A 20,248-nucleotide genomic window follows, 5' to 3' on the forward strand; every position below is an offset into this window, starting at 1 on the left:
GAACAGACCTTTATTTTCTAGCACGCCTCGTTAGTTATGCATGGGCTTCATTCAGCCAGTAGTTGAATAAAGCTCATGCTGATATTTCCTCTGGAATGATGGTTCCCTTTAGTGCTATCTAGAATTTCTTGCATATACTACTATTGGTATATTGCTTGTTGATAAGTGTGAGTTCAGTTCAGCTTATTGCGGGGTGATGCTCATGTGTAAGTTTGGTGTGTCTAGTTAAGGGTGCACAGCTATGTAATTACAGTACATATCCACTTTTGTGCAGCATCAGAAGGTAATTATTTTCTTCTTTCCACAGTTCGCTCGGCCTGTTCAGTCAATAATGGGGGCTGTAGCCATGTTTGCCTTCTTTCTCCACATCCAAAAGGCCATAGCTGTGCTTGCCCTACTGGGGTCAATCTGCTTGGCGATGGCAGGACCTGTTCTTCAGGTATGTTCAGTCCATTGATCATATGATATATGTATTTTATCACCTCTTCAGGACTATGACCCTTCTTCTCTGTCTTGTCCTCCACACCCAGGAATGGACCGCTTCCTCATTTTTGCCCGAAGGACTGATATCCGCTCGGTGTCTTTGGATATCCCATACTTTGCAGATGTTGTTGTCCCCATCAATATGACCATGAAGAACACCATAGCAGTCAGTGTGGATCCCTTAGAGGGTGAGAGAGGCTGAATGTAACTGGCTACATGTTTAAATAGGCATAATAAAAAACAATCTCCTGCGATCAAGATGAATGTTTCAGCAGTGATGGACCTTTACTCTTCCACAGTCTAAAATAATATATTTTTGCAAGACCTTGCAACCCTCTTGGGATTAGGGAAGCCCAAATGGAATACTGAAAAAAACAAGAGAAGAGGATGCACCAGCCTTGCGCATTGCTTTTTGTAGAGCTTTTATTGAAGTAATAATTCTACTCACAAACTGCAAAGAATTTCCATCTCCCCGATATTCAGTGATTCATATCCCCTGGTCCACTGCACAGGTTTCAGTCTAGGCAAGAAGACCCTTCAAAGACTTAAAACAGCTGACATATTTCAGGGGGGATCTCCCCTTCCTCTGGTCCCTCGAGACGCATCACACATTTTAAGTGTAGGAAGTGTCTTCCCTAGACTGAAATTGGTGTAGTGGACCAGGGGAGATATGGATCATTGGATATTGAGGAGCTTGAAAGTCTTTGCTGTTTGTGAGTATACATCGTTATTACTTCAATTAAAGGATCTATAAAGTTAATGGTGCCATGGTTGCCTGTCAGTCCTTCAATAGTTAATTATCTGCAAGATCCAGCATTCCCTAAGCAATGGCCAATTGCTCATTTAGTTAAATACTTATGTATGCCTCGCTCCCCTGGCAGCTGTCGCTCTTGTTTGCTCTCTGATGCTCTTAGGATATGGACAGGCTCTCGGTGTCCTCACATATAATGCATTGTATGTGATGACTTTGGAGAGCTTTGGCTTGTTGAGCGGCAAATAAAATGTTTTAGAGGATACATCGCCGACGGAGTCTGCTAGAGCGAGGCTTAAAGTAGGTATGGGGGGTGTGGGGTGAAGGTTTATTTCCTAAAACTGCATAACTGCAGTTCAACCTAAAAGTCTTAATTGTCCAAGGACTTCAACACTTGATGGATATATTGGGAATAATTTCCACCTTCATGTTTTTTTTTTTTCCTTTTAGGTCTGGTGTATTGGGCTGACAGTACCCTTCGCAAAATTAGCAGAGCAGGTCTGGATGGCTCTAATTATCAGGATGTACTAACCACAGGTGATTAATCAACCACTTAAAAATACTGTATCTACACTGCTATGCAGCTTTCTTATGTCCTAGGACTATCAGAACAATTTCATGCTCATGTTGTGTTATCACAGGCTTGGTGACCACCGATGGTCTGGCAGTGGATGCAATTGGCCGCAAGGTATATTGGACAGACACTGGGTCTAATCGCATTGAAGCAGGGAATCTGGATGGCTCCATGAGGAAGGTTCTGGTGTGGCAGAACTTGGGAAGTCCACGAGCTATCGCTCTTTATCATGAGATGGGGTAAGCAAGAATTGCTGATGTAGATGAAAGGGTATCCTTTCCCATTTAAAGTGGTAGTAAACTGTGTTACACTACTTGTACCTACAGATAAGCCTATAATGAGGCTTGCCTTTAAGTACAGTGAAAAGCTCCTAAACTTGCACAGTTTAGGAGATCTTCATAGTGCATGCAGCCGGTGACATTACCGGCACATATGCTCTGACGGTCCGGCTTACAGTGCCGGACCTTCAGAGCCTGTGCCATAAGCGGCGGCTCCCATGGGAGTGATGTCCTTGCGCCCCTGGCCACTTATGTAGCCTGAGGCCACAAACCTATATTGAAGGCAGGGGAAGATGTCAGCCCTCTCAGCGGTGTCATTGCGGCACTGGAGGTCTTCGTTCTAAGGTAAGTTTCTCATAATGTGCTAGTACGCGATGCATACTAGCACATTTATGACCTTGCCTTGCAAGGAGTTTTATTTTTATTTTTCCAGCAGCTGCAGTTTTACTACTGCTTTAGAGGATAGGTTTACCTTTTTACAAAAAAATGTATAAATGTGCATCTTTTTGCATGTAACAAAATGTGCATTGATTATTTTTTTCTAAGGAGCCTGCAGAGCATTGCACCCATGATAAGCAGATTGTTGGGGCAATCTGCTGCTCCTGCATACTCTCAGCATAGCACTCTGTGCATACCTTATATGTGCAGAAAGTTGCCTGAGAGCAGGAAGATCAATGGACAATGAGGATGGTCCACAGCACCCACGCAGCTCATTGAAATTTTGTAGGCATTTATTCACAGGAAACGGTTGCTGTTTTTGAATGGTGAAAGCAGGTGCAGGGAGAAGATCCGTGACCCGCTGTCACAGGGAGGGGGGGCATTGGGAACAGAGCTGCAGATATTAGAACATGTTACATGTTCCACACAAAAACAGGGGGAACGTGTAACCTGTTACCAAAGTGAACTTATCCTTTAATCTTCGAAGGACACCTGTCATGTTAGTACTGACCATATACTGCAACAGAAGAGGATATGGAAGGAAGGTATTGACCTTAAAAGAGAAGTATGGTTTTGAGAGTTTTTCCCCATCATACTTATCTAGGTGAATGCTACATCCGTCCCCCGGGGCCTCTACACTGAGAAGCGAGCGATCGAAAACCGTTGTTTTAATTGTTATACGTTATGAATATATGTATATTTGGAAAGTGTGATAAGCTCAGTGGATTGGTACTTTTTAAGTCTTCTGTAGTTTTCATCTCCACCCTTACTATGATGGCTCTTAGAGGTGCTATTGGGTTGTGTCTGTAAGGATCATGGCAGCTGGGAAAGATTCAGAGAGAAAACTATTAGAAAATCTAGTGTTGGGAGACACAACTGACACAACTTTCTTTTAGTTTTCTCTCTTTCCAAGATTAAAGGTGGCCTTCGGGTCTCTTCTAAGGCTCCCACAACTCAAATTAGATATGCTGCTATGGTAATATGATGGCCAAGTGGGACTTCTGTAGAACATGGATGGATCTTAAACGCAACCTACAAAACTTTAGTTACAGAGATAACCAAGTACTTTTGTTTAGCTGCCTTTTTCCCTATTGAATGACTGGTGCTTGCTCCCACCAGGTATAATGAGGAAACAGTCGCACATAACTATTCCTCTCTCTTTAGGTACATGTACTGGTCAGACTGGGGAGAAAATGCCAAGCTGGAAAGGGCAGGAATGGATGGCTCTGACCGCAAAGTTCTGATAAACATGAATCTTGGATGGCCGAACGGATTGGCTGTGGATAAAGCAGGTTCTCAGCTCTTGTGGGCAGATGGGCATACAGAGGTAATGTTGGCATTAAATGAACATTTTATGCCTTCAGTTTACGGGAGGGGGTTTTTGGCTGATGACTAGGAATTACCCTTTTACCTTTTGTGGGCGCTCTTCAGATGAGTAGGTACCATTCTGCCTCCGTGTCAGGCTTATTACCTGTTTTTTTTCCTGTCTGGTCATATTTAACCCCTTCATGCCAACATAATGCAAATATGGGGCCTTGGCTTGAAGGGGTTGTACTGGAATAATATGCAGGCATTACCCCCAGAACCGTTTTTTAGAGCCTACGGTCGGCTTTCTTGTGGTAACTGATGAGGCTAACAACGTCACTCAGCTGTTACTCCAAGCAGCAGAAGGGGACCTGTGTAGCCCCCCCCCCCCGCGCCTTTCGCGGGCCTCTGCTGTCCCACAGAAAAAATTAAAGCGCCCCATCCCTCCATGCTTGCGCGCATAGGCGAACGTATATGTAAGTCACACCCGCAAATGTAAACCGCGTTCAAACCACACATGTGAAGTATTGCCACGATCGTTAGAGTGAGAGCAATAATTTTAGCCCAAGATCTCTTCTGTACCTCTAAACTGGTAACCTTTAGAAATGTTTAAACATCGCATATGGAAATTAAGTGCCGTAGTTTGTCGCCATTCCACGAGTGTTCGTGGTTTTAAAGCATGACATGTTGGGTATCTGTTTACTCGGCTTAACATCATCTTTCCCATTATACAAAAAAATTGAGCTAACCTTTACTGTTTTTGTTTTGTTGTTCATAAAAAGTGTCTTTCTTCCAAATAGAATTGCATTTGAAAGACTGCTGCGCGAATACGGTGTGACATAAAATGTTGCAACAATCACCATTTTATTCTCTAGGGTCTTTGCTATATATGTTTGGCAGCTCTAAGTCATTTTACCAGTATAAAATACAGATTTTAAGCAAAAAATGTCAGAAAAAGGCTTAGGCATGAAGGGGTTAATGTCCTTTTTGTGTATGATTTTCCTATGTCTTAGTGCATTTTATTTCCTTTTTCTGCCTTGCACATGGAGGCACCTAATACATAACATCGCCATATCTGATGTGCTTCTATATGTTCTTGTCTCTCTTTCTGTCTTTTTGATGTATTTGTCCTTTCCTCCTTAGAGAATAGAGGCTTCTGACCTTATGGGAAGAAACCGGCGGATCTTGGTGTCGCCTGTGCAGCATCCATATGGTCTGACCCTTCTCGGTGCTCATATATATTGGACTGACTGGCAAACACGCAAAATCCAGAGGGCTGACAAAGACACTGGTGCAAATATCATAGTGATCAGAGACAACCTGCCTGGTCTGATGGACATTCAGGCTGTTGATAGGACTCATGCTCCTGGTAGGTACTACTTGTGCAGCCTAGAATCAATTCTAAACATTCATTTTTACATGTCCATTTAAAGGTGGTCACATTATCGCTTTATGATCTGACATATCAAAAATTTACCAACAAGTGTGTTAACATTTTATCTGATCAGGTAGACCTTTTGTAATACTAAAGCTGTCCAGAGATGGATCACATCTTGAGATTATAGCCATCTATGGGCAGGCTGGTTGGATTGTTTTTACATGCGATTACTTTCTGCAGATATAGCCGCTAGCAGTAATCATTGTGTTCTGCCAGACCAGGAAGGCTCCCCATCGGCAAAACTCAATAGTACAGTGGGAGTCATCAACGCTGACTGCGTTTTTTGATAGGCTCATTTTCTTTCATTCCACCATGGGTGGAATGATAGAAAAATCACTGGATTCCTCTATCTGAATGTACCCATATACATTTCAAATGTGTGAGCAAGTAGAAAATTCCCTATTCACAGCAAATAGATATGTGCAGCACCACTAGTCAAAGAACATACTACTTTTATTTAATATATATATATATATATATATATATTTATATTCATATTCATACTAGTACGCACGATCAAAGGTACCACCTTTTTGAGTTTTTTCTTGAGTTTTCTCTTATCTAACCAATCAGGTAGTCAGTAGTGAACTACAAAAGAGAGAAATTGGAATGATGAATTATAGAATAGGTGCGAGGGAGGGAATAGGATAAGAAATACAGAAGGGAAGGAAAGACTAAGTAGGGAATTTCAGAGACCTTGAATGTTTCGGGTTGGGAGGATATGCGATCTCAGTTGGGGACCCTCTTCATTTTATTTTTATTTTTTTTTAATTTTTTTTAAGCTTGATGAAATCAACCCCTAGAAAGAACTGTCGACATTCCTGAGAACCTGTGAACTCTAGCCAGTAAAATCGTATTTGTATCGATTTTTAACTCCTGGTGTTTGAGAGGCTGTCAGAGCTTTCATACGTCTAATTTTGTTAATTTAGAAAGACCTAGGCTGATGAGGAAGATCCCTGCCTCCAAAGGATAGGTATACATATACTGGCTGCATTTTTTGTTAGGTTCCACTGTAATTTTTATAATTTTAATTACAGGTGCATTTTTTGGCTCCGTTATCCATTTACTGAAGGGTTTATATGGGGTTACTGCATTGTTGCTGCATTATGTAAAACTATAAGCCCTTGTACACACAGTCGGAGATTCCGACAACCAAATCCGTCGGATCTTGTCCGAAACTGTTGCATACACATGGTCGGACAAAGTTGTCGGAAAATCCGATCTTTCAGAATGTGATGACGTAATTTCCTTACAATGGGACTACGTTCAGGCTAGTAGCCAATAGCTTTGATGTAGGAATTTGATCTGAGCATGCGTGGCACTTTGTCTGATCGGAATTCTCTACACATGATCGGAGTATGTCCGATCGGAGCAGTTTGACGGAAAATATTTTAAAGGGTGCCTTGACAGAAAAAAGGTTGAGAAACACTGATCTATAGTAGCTTTGTTAGGTTGCATATAAAATAAGCAATAAAAGGAGCAACATGAGAAAAGGAAGGAAACCTTGGTAATTACCAGTCTTCTTTCTTTAGAGGGAGGCTATAATCTTTGTATTATAGGTTTCTTTTAAAAGCTATACCTATTATGTATGAATGGAGTCATGTGAAAATGCATTGTGCTTCCTTTCTTCTGCCTATTAGGATTCAACAAGTGTGGTAACAACAATGGCGGCTGCTCCCATCTGTGTCTGCCAAACCCCGTCAGTTACTCCTGCGCCTGCCCTACCGGCATTCTCCTGAAAGAAGATGGCAGGACTTGTGACCCATCTCCCGACACCTATCTGCTGTTCTCCAGTCGTGACTCCATCCGCATGATATCACTGGACACGGATGACCACACAGATGTCCACGTGCCCATTAAGGAGCTCAACAATGTCATCTCTTTGGACTTTGAAAGCATAGAAAACCAAATCTACTACACTGATGTTTTCCTGGATGTGATCAGGTGGGTAGCAAGGAAAGGGTTAAAAAACAAATTCAGGTACCTGAATATGTCTTATATTAGATTCCTGTATTCCTGGAAAATAAGAAAAGAAAGTACTCACAATGCCACATCTGTAAATTGAAGGGGAAACACAAAAAAGGATACTACAAAAGTATCCAAAGGTCAGACTTTAAAGGCATGGAGACAATAGAGACATAAAAAGAATAATATTTATTAAAAAAAGTATGTTGTATAATCAGTGTTCAAAAATGTAAAAAGCATATAAAATGATACAGTTGATACAGTGAGCCCTTATGCGTCTATGCGTTTCGCCGTTAGGCTTCTTCAGGACACGATCAAAGATGTAACATAAAAGAGGAGGGAGAACGAATCTCATTGTCTGGAATGAGATATATTCAAATTAATATCCGACAAATCACATATATGTTTTACATTATGTTGCATTAAAAAGCATATGCTCTACTGTTATAGAGAAACCAAAAGAAAACAGACACCAAAAATCGTAAAAGATACCTTATGGTAGACTAACACTAAAGAGATGGCTGCACTCCAAGATCCATCAAAATTCTTATTTAATAACGAACATCCCAAGTGTTACAGACAGTACAAAGTTAAAAAGCATATAACATGATACAATTGATACAGTGAGCCCTTGTGCATCAATGCGTTTCGCCGTTAGACTTCTTCAGGACGTGATCAAGGTTCGAAGATGTAACAAAAAAAGGAGGAAGAACGAATCTCACTGTCTGCAATGAGATATATTCAAATTAAAAACCGACAAATCACATATGTTTTACATTATGTTGTATTCAAAAGCGTATGCTCTACAGTCATAGAGAAACCAAAAGAAAACCGACACCAAAAATCATAAGATACCTTATGGTAGTACAAAACTCTAAAGATCGGAGGATTTCAAAAAATGTAGACTGCTTCTAGCAAGCTGTAAGCAGGTAAACAGCGCACGGCTGGTTCCAATGGGTAGAAAAACAAAACAAAAAAGCACACAGAATGAATTGTCAGTGTATTATGCAAATGGTGAGACATTACAAATAAATGTAAATCCATATGGATACCTACTAGCAAGTAAGCTTAAACAATTGCTACAGCAGGGGCAGGTGTACGTCTCGATAGCAATCGGTGATCATAAACGCCAGGGGAATACTGCTGAGAAAACACGGATCCAATGAGGAAAAAACACCAATAGAGCTTCAGCAAGCTAGCGGCACGTAATACAGCCTAACTAGCAAAAAGTACCCATAGAGGATCTATGAAAAGAGAACAGCGGCATTATAAACCTTGCCACTTGGTGTTAACAAAGGTAGCATAAATAAGAGAGCATATGGAGTACTTACAGTAATGCTGAGATGAATGGATATGTCCCTGGTGCTGTACACAGCACCCAAACACAAACATGGGCTATTTATATTGAATGGGTGTCTTTACACAGACGAGCATCACATGATGTCATCACGTCCATTTGTATAATACACTGACAATTCATTATGAGTGTGTGTGTTTTTTTTGTTTTTTTTCCCCTACCCATTAGAACCAGCGGTACTTTGTTTACCTGCTTACAGCTTGCTAGAAGCTTTCTAAATTTTTTGAAATCCTCCGGTTTTTGGAGTTTTGTACATGAGGTCTAGTCTACCATAGTATCCAAACAAAAGAACTCGCTGCTCCAGGTGAGACAGGAAGCCTAATGCTATGACAGGTGCCCGCCTCGGCTCGCCTCCGCATACAATCAACACTGAAGAAATGGCTGCACTCCAAGATCCATCAAAATTCTTATTTAATAACGAACATCCCAAGTGTTAGACAGTACAAATGGCAGTCGCGTTTCACACACTAACAGGTGCGCGTATTCATTACCTAGTAATTAAGAAGCACAGCTTGTTCCTCTTAAAGGATAAGTTCACTTTTTTTTGCAGGTTAAAAAATGTGCATTTTTATTTTTTTTATATCTGCCTGGAGTTCAGTTTTCTAAAAAAATAGGCATGGGAGGGATGGCCCTGCACACAGCCGGCCGCCCTTCCATCAAATCATTCCAGGGAAAGTATCAGCTGGCACTGGTGAGCCTCTTTTAGGCTAAAATCTCATTTCTGTACTTTTTATATAGATATTTGTGAATGTTTCAGCAGGTCCTTTTAATAACACTTTTTGTATGTTTACCATTTTTTTCTCTACATTGTATCAGAAAACAGGTTTTCTGTTTACTGAAAATCTATGCTGTCTTTTAGGAGGGTAAACCTTGACGGCACTGGTATGGAGACTATCATTGGTGAAGGACTGAAGACCACAGATGGTCTGTCTGTGGACTGGATAGCCAGGAATCTGTACTGGACAGACACCGGGGCAAACACGATTGAGGTGTCCCGATTGGATGGGAGATATCGGAAGGTGCTTATTAATAACAGTCTGGACGAGCCTCGGGCCATTGCGGTGTTTCCAAGGAAGGGGTAAGAGCAGAAATCCTGAATTGACAATTTCTGGTCTTGAATTTCCTGATGCTTGTGCCATTTATGACACTTGTCTGGTTTGGATGTTTTGTTGTTTCTCAACCAGTGATATTTGTATTGTGTTGATACCTTGGTTCTTCTAACTCAAATCAACTTTTTTCTTTTTAGTTGTAGATAGACGTGGTAGAAATTACCTTTTCAACTTTTATTGCTGTCTATTACCTTGTTAGTGTCCCCCTGACCGGCTGTGACAGCAGGGCAAGAAAGGAAATGTTTATCACAAAGTCAGAAAGTTACAGGCAGTGAAAATAACCTGACAGGGGTTCTATCCCTTCCCCAATATACTCAGAGGGAATAAACAAAGCTTAATGTGGCACATGCCACCATCACCAGCTTCCTGCGGCATTATAAGGGTGCAGGGAACTGATGAGAGTAGGGCGCATCGCACAACAAAGCAGATAGACCTGTTTCAGGCACATCTGCACCACTCTCACATGTTTCTATTTCAGAGGAGTGTCAGAGGGAGCTCCCTTTATTGCACAGACTGGGTATAGAAAATGAAGCAGATTGCCCCTAATTAACAAAAAAGGCTTTCATCGCCTTTGCCAATTTGGAGCAGCATCTGCTCTGTTTTCTCAGTTCAGAAAAAGCCTGCACCATCCTTTCATTTCCCCCATTGTGTGTGTGGTGTTTTTTTTTTTTTTTTTTGGAATCTCTGTTCCAGCTGAAAAAAAATTCCTAACATATCCCATCCTGACTACAGGTAAGGGGAAATCTCCCCAATGAAGACACAGACTGCAATTAAAATTTGTCAAGGGGTTCCAGGTGTTCCCCACCCTGCCCAAAACAAAGCAGTATTTTGGCTCTGGAGTGGGGCTTTCCAGAAATTTATGTTAACACTCTGGAATTCAAAACCGAAAACTAGAATAACATAGCATGGGAAAGTCTCCCCCAATGTGTTTTTTTTTTTTTTTTTTTGCATGAGGGATCAAAACATTGAATTGTTTAAAATAATTTTATTAGAAATTGTAACAATAAGTCATGAACACACATAAACACTTAAAATATGAGCTCCAGTCAAAGATGTGCGTGAATATTAAATTTTACCCTATTACGATCATGCAACAATATTTATCAGTAGTTAAAATGCAAACCCAACGCGTTTCAGCATGCATGGTCAAAAGTCTTCCTCAGGGGATTCGTTTGCTGTCAAGACATATATGCAATCATTATTCATATATCAGCAATATAGACTTTGATAATACAAATCCCTATCCTGTTGACTGTAGCATGTTGAAATGCATTGGGAATTTGCATTTAAATGCTGAGAAATATTGTTGCATGATTGTAATAGTGTAAAATTGAATATTCACACACATCTTTGACCGGAGCTTGTTTGTGTGTTCATGACTTCTTGTTACAATTTCTAATAAAATTCCTTTAAACGATTCAATGTTTTGATCTCTGCCGCGAAAAAACCCTATTGGGGGGCCTTGATTAAACACTGGCTTCTACAAAGCGGTAAACTTTCAAGACCAGAAATGTTCTCTCCCTATTTTGCCAGCTTCCACCGAACTGACCTGGGTAGTCGAAGGGCCTGTGTCAATAGACTTTTGTTTGTATCCCAACTGCTTCTCTCCCCATAAAATCCAATGAGAATGCAGGAGCAGCTTAGGTGGGGAATGACAGGTCAGCAGGAGGTCACATGCAGATCAGGTGTACCTGTCAGTAAATCTTCTCAGAAGCATCACAAACTGAAATAAAATGCAGGCCTAGTAGCCACTAACCCTAATTGTATTCTCCTTAGTTACATGTTCTGGACAGACTGGGGCCACGTTGCCAAAATTGAGAGGGCTCACTTGGATGGCTCTGATCGCAAGATCATCATTAATACAGATCTTGGGTGGCCCAACGGATTGACGTTGGACTATGACACCCGCAGGTCAGTGAGAATACGTTAGAACGGTTTGTGTGTTCTGAGCCACTTTCATTTTTATGTCTACAGCTCACCAGTGTTGTCTTCTGCTCCCCTAGGATCTACTGGGTAGATGCTCACCTGGATCGTATAGAGAATGCAGATCTGAATGGAAGGACCCGTCAAATACTCGTTAGTCAAGTCTCCCACCCCTTCGCTCTCACACAGGTGAGAATTCTGGGTAATTTTTTTATTAATACATATATATGAAAGAGGAACAGGTTTTTTTTTTTTTTTCTACGGCTGAACTTCAGGAAAAAATTTCAGCACCCCTCCTCCCGCGCATGCACAGTAGGGAATCAGCTGTGAAGCTGAAAGGCTTTACTGCTGGGTTCCCTTACTATAAATGGTGGCAGCAGCACCCGAGAGCCAATGGAAACATCAACTGGGGTGCCAACCTCGCTGGATTCCAGGACATGCAAGTGTCCCAATATTAAAAGTCACCAGCTACAGTATGTGTAGCTGCTGACTTTTTAAATTTTTCTGTGGTGGGGGGGGGGGGGGGGTCACCACTATTAAGTTGTACATAAATGCACATGTATTCATTTGTATTTTTTAATGACTAACTGGAGTTCAGCTTTAAGGAGTTGTGATTTGATAATGGTCAATAAATAGATTGTTGAACCAAATCCTGGTTCATTTACATTCCTGCACCGATTAAGTTAAGCTTATTGAAGTGTCATTGTGATCATATTTATGGCAGCACAGTGTATGAGAAATATTAATTTGCCAATTGAATTTTGTTGAGCCAATGATTATTTTATTTTTATTTTTTAACAGGAAGGCCGCTGGATATATTGGACTGACTGGCAAACCAAGTCTATTCAGAGGGTGGACAAATACTCTGGGAGGAGCCAGGAAACCATATTGGGCAATATGGAGGGGCTGATGGACATCATTGTTGTATCTCCTATGCGGCAGTCAGGTATAAATAGTAATCATAATAAAGAATATTCCCTTTTTTGCCTCTTTTCTATCTGGTATATTGGGATATTTCCTGAGATTTTCATGATAACAATTTAGAGAACATCCCTTGCTTTATCTGGAACTCTCTGCCTACTTTGCAGGTAGCAATCCTTGCGGGGTTAATAATGGCGGCTGTTCCCACCTGTGTTTTGCCCGAAGTTATGATTTTGTGTGTGCCTGTCCGGATGACCTGGAAACAGAACTCTGCTCTACAAGTGAGTGCCCATTCTCTGCTCCTCTTACATTTTGGGTTTAAGTTTAGAAATTTTAAACTGATATTTTATATAAAATGTTGATTTCACAAATAAACATTGTAAGACCACTGATATTGGTGTGCTAGGGGATTATGAAGTTTCTTAGGAGAGCACAGAAGAAGCTGGTTGCCTTCAGATCTCCAATTGAAAAGTCTTTATGGCCATCAAAACCTACCGTAATAGGCAGAGACATCTTGTGCATTGCATTGACCATGCAGCGATCACACTTGCAATGCTCCTTGTGCCTTTTTATTCAGAATGGGTGCTTTTATAAAGAAAAAGGAAAAATTCAAATTTTTTGCGTTTTTCATCTGCTAAAAAACCCTTCACTTGCTACTAGCAATTCCTTTAAACATGTACACACATACGCAGTGCAGTGTTCACTCCCTGCCCATTCCTGGTGTCTGTAAGATCCATGAGAATGGAGCCGGATGCTGGGACTACCCTGCGTCCCAGTCTCTGAAGGGAGGGGATCATGCTCTGCTTCAGTATGTCACAGTACATGTTGGCATTGATGGTTCCTTCAATGAACTGTAACTCTCCATTGCCGGCAGCACTCATGCAGCCCCAGACCATGACACTCCCACCACCATGCTTGATTGCAGGCAAGACACACTTGTCTTTGTAGTCCTCACCTGGTTACCACCACAAGCACTTGACACCATCTGAACCAAATAAGTTTTTCTTGGTCTCATTAGACCACAGGGCATGTTCCAGTAATCCATGTCCTTAGTCTGCTTGTCTTCAGCAAATGGATTGTGGGCTTTCTTGTGCATCATCTTTAGAAGAGGCTTCCTTCTGGAACAGCCATGACCAATTTGACGCAGTGTGCGCCATATGGTCTGAGCACTGACAGGCTGACCCCCCCCTTCAACCTCTGTAGCAATGCTGGCAGCACTCGTACGTCTATTTCCCAAAGACCGCCTCTGGATATGACGCTGAGCACGTGCATTCAACTTCTTTGGTCAACCATTGCGAGGCCTGTTCTGAGTGGAACCTGTCCTGTTAAACCGCTGTATGGTCTTGGCCACTGTGCTTCAGCTCTGTTTTAGGGTCTTGGCAATCTTCTGATAGCCTAGGCCATCTTTATGTAGAGCAACAATTCTTTTTTTTTCAGATCCTCCGAGTTCTTTGCCATGAGGTGCCATGTTGAACTTCCAGTGACCAGTATGAGAGCGTGAGAGTGATAATGCCAAATTTAACACACCTGCTCCCCATTCACACTTGAGACCTTGTAACACTAACAAGTTACATGACATCGGGAAGGGAAAATGGCTACTTGGGCCCAATTTGGGCATTTTCAGGGTATACTTTGTTTTATGTTGCCAGCGGTTTAGACATTTGTGGCTGTGTTGAGTTATTTTGAGGGGACAGCAAACATGCACTGTTATACAAGCTGTACACTCACTACTTTACATTGTAGCAACGTGTCATTTCTTCAGTGTGGTCACATGTACAAATATAATATATTTATAAAAATGTGAGGGGTGTACTCACTTTTGTGAGATACTGTATTAGCACTAGATGGGGGACAAACGGGCAGAGGAGTCTTCATAATGTGAGCGTTTGCCAAGTATACTTCCATATTTTGGAAAGAGCAGCGGAGCTACAATTTCACTTTTAGTGAACCTTCTGACGTAGCAAGCAGGTTACATAGAGAGGGGCGAGTCTCCCTAGTGGGGGATACAGGTAGCAATAAAAACCCAACCGAGTTTCTAACAATTCCCTACTTCAGCCACTATTTTAGAAGATATTTTGCATATATGTCAAAAGATTGAAAATTGATGTTTTTGTTGTCTATAGCAGCCAATGAATTTCCCCCCCATGCATTCTCTCCTTGCAGTATTAGGAAATAAAAAAGGAGAATCTGGCTCTATAAAAATCTTGTCTTCCCTTTATGAACCTCATCCAATAATTTTCTGTTCTCATCTTTATATACATTACAGCCATGATTGTACAAAGTTTATACAAACTCCATATATCTACCAAAACTATAGAATAAAAGGGGCCTATCTTGGTGCAATGCTATTCCACAGAGCAACCCCAAACCACCTCTCCTGGGGTGCCCACAGGCGCTCCTGGCTCCTCCTTTCTGTGTGCCCCTGTAGCAAGCTGCTTGCAATTGGGGTGCTTGTGCAGGCTCGACCCTGCGTTGCACTGTCTGTGTCCATACACACACCTTGCAGAGCAGCCCTGCCCCCTGCTCCCTCCTTACAGGATTTGACTGCTTCAGCAAAGCTTGTGAGAGAAGAGGAGAGAGCTGCTATAGACGGCACAGAGCTGGACTGAATGAGAGCTTAGGTAAGTATAAGTGGAGGTGAGGGGGCAATACTACTACGTAAACGTTTCTTGCCTTAATACAAGGAATGCATTTAGGTAAGAAAGGTTTAGGCTTTAAAACCGCTGTAAGTCCTCTGTGCAATGGTGAAGACAGTGTGGCTGCTTTTGCAATTCCCACCTTTAAGAAATCTTGTTTTTTCCCTAACAATCCTCCCTTCACTTCCTACCAATTCAGTTCCTGGATTTTTACCTTCAGCTCCTATTCCAACAAACAATAGTGAAAAGATTCCTGGCACCTTCAATCCCGACAACGAGATTGAGCGAGGGGAAAGCACTCCCGGAGTGACCGCAGGAAGGTAGGTGTAAGCCGTGGCCGGCTGGGATTTGCTGCTTCTCAAGGAAATGTGTATTGATGTATCCTAACTTTTATCATTTCCTTTGTAGCTGCTCAGATGAAGAGGCATCAAGGGGACTCTGTACCCCTTTCGGGGCCGTGCCAGCCAGTGCAGGTAAAGGAGCACACTGTAGCTATATTTATGAATATACTTTCATATTTTTACATCCTTTCTATATATCCAAGGATGATTCAAAATGAAGAGCAGGATATAGGATTTTTAAAAACCATTAAAGATCTAAAAAAATAATCAGTTTCAATACGTTTATTCATTAAAAAATATATTTTACTTTTACATCTAACTATTGGAAGTACCAAAATATGTCTTTATAGATCAACCTGCTGCGTTCAGTAGGTCAGCACTCTGCTGCATTGTACAGTGTTGTCACTTTTCCTTCCAGAACATGAAGGGGAGAGCAGAGGGATCACCTCACCATTGTCCTGCTGCTCCTGTCTGTTCAGTTGACGGGTGACCAAGCAATATTGCTTAAAGTGGATGTAAACCCACTCTCATCCTTTCTAAACTACTGCAATATTGGTTATCTAGAAGGATATACAAGCCTCCTGCATGTATAATTATCTGTCAAATGTCTCCCCTCTGTCTGCTATGAGACCCAAAAAACTGCAGATTCTGTGGGTGGGTCTTTTTTCCAGGGCTCAGTGGGTGGAGTCGTGATGTCAGTTGATTCCCCGCCAACTTCTACACTCCCCTTATCAACATGCATTTTCTCCTGTGTATTTCTTACACTGAACTTCTGCTATGATCACTAACATCCAGTCAAAACCCAGAAAAGTCCCCACATGACTTCAGCATGCCAAATCATGCTGAGGTGGGGAACAGCCAATCCTTGCAGAGCAGCAGAAGAAAGGAGTGGGAGGGAATTAAAAAGTAATGCATGTCTTAGGCTAGTGCATGAGATATGTAAATCACCCTTCACTCACAGCAAGGGGGAGGATTTGACAACGTTTTTCTCTGTCAAGATTTATCTCACTGAACAATAAAAGAGGATTGCTCAGAGCTGGATTAACTTTGTGCCAAGACAGGGCTCAAATGATAGGAAACCTTATACTCTACATTATGACCTCAAAAAAAAAAAAAAAACGGTGTAAGTTCACCATTTGACAAAAGAAAATGAAAAGGCAATCGAATACACTAAACCACCCACGCTCCCACGCTCCCACGGTCCTCGCTGCATTTACCGCTGAGGATGATTAGCTGGCACTGCCCAGACAGCCGATGCAGCAGTCTGGAGATTTGGAAGCTGCAGTCTTCTTCCCCTTCTTTCCTTAGAACCCTTTCACACTGGGGAGTTTTTCAGGCGCTTTAGCATCAAAAAAAGCGCATGTAAAGCGCTTGAAAGAAGCCTCACCTGCAATCCCAATGTGAAAGCTGAGTGATTTCTCACTGAGACCCCTTTCACACTGGGGTGTTTTTCAGGCGCTTTAGCTTAAAAGAAAACGCCTGTAAAGCACGTGAAAGAAGCCGCAACTGCAATCCCAATGTGAAAGCCTGAGTGCTTTCACACTGAGGCGCTGCGTTGGCAGGGCATCAAAAAAAGTCCTGCAAGCAGCTTCTTTGCAGTGCTTTTGGAGCAGTGAATACACCGCTCCTAAAGCGCCCCTTCCCATTGAAATCAATGGGAAGCGCCTGCAAAATGCCTGAAAAGCGCTTTTGGCATCGGCGCTTGGTGGGCGCGTTTTAACCCTTTATTTGGCCACTAGCAGGGGTTAAAAGCTCAAGGTAGATGTGCTATCTGACAAACTTCTCAGATCACGAGAGTGGCCAAACAAGAATTGCATATTTTGTCCAGTAGTTCTAAAGATAGTCCTAGATGCTTCCATCAACTTCCAGTTAAAGGCCTCATTCACGCCGGCATAATTTAAATGTATGTCCATGCGAGGGCCTTGTCTGCCTATACAGGCATAGCCGTACGATTAGGTACACCGTGTGAAGCAGGCCTTATCAGACCTATAAGATCACCCAGAGTGCAAATTCAGTACCTGACATGTTTTCCCAGCCTTGTTTGTTTTTGCACTTTGCCTTCATCATGCTGACAGCACACCTCTGACACGATCCGAATACGAAGTCATACCATGGGGTCATATCATATATTCTGGGAGGGTGGAGTGGTCACACATAGACCATGAAAGCTTATGCAGATATCCACTCAACGGCCACTTTGTTAGGTACCCCTGTTCAATTGCTTGGTGACCAATTGCTAATCAGCCAATCACATGGCAGAATCTAAATGCATTTAGGCATCTAGACGTGGTGAGGACAACTTTCTGAAGTTCAAGCCAAGCCTCAGAATGGGGAAGAAAGGGGATTTAAGTGACTTTGAACGTGGCATGGTCGTTGGTGCCAGACAGGCTGGTCTGAGTATTTCAAAAACTGCTAATCTAGTCGGATTTTCACACAACCATCTCTAGGGTTTACAGAGAATAGTCCGAAAAAGAGAAAATATCCAGTGAATGGCAGTTGTATGGATGAAAATGCCTTGTTGAGGTCAACAAGGGCAGAATGGGCAGACTGGTTTGAGATGATCGGCGGCAGTAACTCAAATAACCACTCGTTACACCCAAGATATGCAGAATACCATCTCCGAATGCACAACACATGGAATCTTATAGAAGATGGTCTACAACAGCAGAATACTACACCAGGTGCCACTCCTGTTAGCTAAGGAATCTGAGGCTACAATTCACACAGGCTCACCAAAACTAGACAATAGAAGATTGGAAAAATGTTGCCTGGTCTGATGAGTCTCGATTTCAGCTGCAACATTCAGCAGGTCGGGTCAGAAATTGGCATAAACAACATGAAAGCATGGATCCTCCTGCCTATAAACGGTTCAGGCTTGTGATGGTGGTGTAATGGTGTTGGGAATATGTTTCTTGGCACACTTTGGACCCCTCAGTACCAATTATGCGTCATTTAAACGCTATGGCCTACCTGAGTATTGTTTCTGACCATGTCCATCCCTTTATGACTACAGTGTACCCATCTTGTGATGGCTCCTTCCAGCAGGATAATGAACAATGTCGCAAAGCTCCAATCATCTCACCACTGGACAATGTGGTCACTGTACTGCAATGGTCTCCACACTCACCAGATCTCAATCCAATAGAGCACCTTTGGGATGTGGTGGATGGGGAGATTCGCATCATGAATGTGCATCTGACAAACTGTGTGATGCCACCACTATGGACCAAAATCTCTGAGGAATGTTTCCAACACCTTGCTGAATTGTTGCCACAAAGAATGAAGGCAAAAGGGGGGTCTAACCTGGAACTAACAAGGTCTACCTAATAAAGGGGTCGGTGAGTGTATATTTGGCACTGATGGGCATGCAGATACTGTAATGCAAACACTGAAGTGTTTTTTTTATTCTTATTTTTTTTATTTTTTTTACAATGGAACATTTTTTTATTTTTATTTTTGTTTTGTTTTTCTGAACCTAGAAACAAAGTGAAAAGAAGAATTTTTATGTATTTACCTGTCCTGCCACCCATGCTCCGGATCTTCGATCAATTGAAGAGGTGCTAAAGTATCTTTAGCAGAGGTGTGGCCGCCTGGTCCCCCAATGTGTGTTGGGGTTCCACCTGCTGGTCACTATGTTGTGACATAGCGGATTATCAGCTGACCTATCTTTTCAAGAAAGCGAAGATCTGAAACATAGGTGGTGTGACAAGCCTGTATTAAAGCTGAACTCCAGGCAGGTAAAAGACAAAAATTGTTCTGTATTCGTCAACACCTCATGACGTGTATTCTTTAAAAGCAGGTATCTCAATTTGACATGTTGTGAGCCTCTTACAAACCCTGTAGAGCAGAGCTCAGACTGGGAGAAGTAGGAGCAGCCCGATGAGCCAATCAGTTGTGCTGCACTGATCCTTTGCTAGCAAGGAACATGCTGACAGGGACAGGTAGAGAAGTGAGCTCATCAGTCCGCTGCTTCTCCTTTCACTGTCTTGTCACAGGCTGGGAGTGGGACAAGATATGTAAGTGTTTAACTGCAGCAGAGAAAAATCAGATCTCCTATTCTGCTTGACAGGACTGTGATGTGGCAGAGCTGTGTAAATCTCAGGACTGAATGGGCATACTTCAAAACCCCTGTGGGATAAAATGGCTCCCTTTTATTTATTTCACAGATGTATTTAGCAGTTTGCCTTCAGTTATTCCCTATTACTCTTCTTTTGGTGTGTTTTTTTTTTTTTTATATTTTTCTTAATTTTTGTTTCATAGTTGAGTCGCTTTAAAGGAGTTTCTTTAATAAAGGTCTTTTTTTTTTTTTTTCCATAATCTTTTTGCTTAGGGGACAGACTACGTGTGGCACACATTATTGCTGGATCTCTGTCTCTTCTCTGCTTGCTGCTTCTCATCTGTGCTCTGTTAATCTACCGGTGAGTAGAAGGAAGTTATCGGGCGATGGCAGAAGTGTGATTGGTGGAACATTAAACCTCGTGGGAACTGTGAGGGTGTCCATCATTGGCCAAATCCCACTCCTGATTGATGGCTTAACCCGAAGTGGGGTTATATCGAGAGCCTACAATCGCTAGAATTCTCTGTTAATACACACAGACTTTTCTTGTTGGGGGATCTCTGTGTGACAGGCTCTTCTGTTAAGCTCTCCACATGTTACAATCTGATTGTACAATCTCCTTTAAATCTACCTATAAGTATGTAGTGCCAGGGCTTGTCTGAGTGGATACAA

The 20,248-nt window shown here is 42.0% G+C and overlaps 1 protein-coding gene across 2 annotated transcripts in view; it reads left to right on the forward strand.

Annotated features, from left to right (window-relative positions):
* The window catches only part of LOC143940205 (low-density lipoprotein receptor-related protein 4-like), a 39,911-nt gene that overhangs the window by 14,622 nt on the left and 5,041 nt on the right, over positions 1-20,248 (forward strand). For both annotated transcript variants that reach the window (XM_077461366.1, XM_077461360.1), the window contains exons 7-21: positions 308-439; positions 531-671; positions 1,685-1,771; positions 1,876-2,047; positions 3,689-3,851; positions 4,973-5,198; positions 6,908-7,211; positions 9,449-9,667; positions 11,475-11,609; positions 11,702-11,810; positions 12,423-12,567; positions 12,710-12,823; positions 15,378-15,498; positions 15,587-15,651; positions 19,850-19,937. In XM_077461366.1, coding sequence (XP_077317492.1) covers positions 308-439; positions 531-671; positions 1,685-1,771; positions 1,876-2,047; positions 3,689-3,851; positions 4,973-5,198; positions 6,908-7,211; positions 9,449-9,667; positions 11,475-11,609; positions 11,702-11,810; positions 12,423-12,567; positions 12,710-12,823; positions 15,378-15,498; positions 15,587-15,651; positions 19,850-19,937 — 2,221 coding nt within the window. The remainder of the gene's footprint in view (positions 1-307; positions 440-530; positions 672-1,684; positions 1,772-1,875; positions 2,048-3,688; positions 3,852-4,972; positions 5,199-6,907; positions 7,212-9,448; positions 9,668-11,474; positions 11,610-11,701; positions 11,811-12,422; positions 12,568-12,709; positions 12,824-15,377; positions 15,499-15,586; positions 15,652-19,849; positions 19,938-20,248) is intronic.

This window comes from Lithobates pipiens, unplaced genomic scaffold (genome assembly GCF_037356315.1).
Source record: "Lithobates pipiens isolate NorthernLeopardFrog02 unplaced genomic scaffold, aLitPip1_a1.2 Scaffold_10, whole genome shotgun sequence".
Taxonomy (NCBI): Eukaryota; Metazoa; Chordata; class Amphibia; order Anura; family Ranidae; genus Lithobates; species Lithobates pipiens.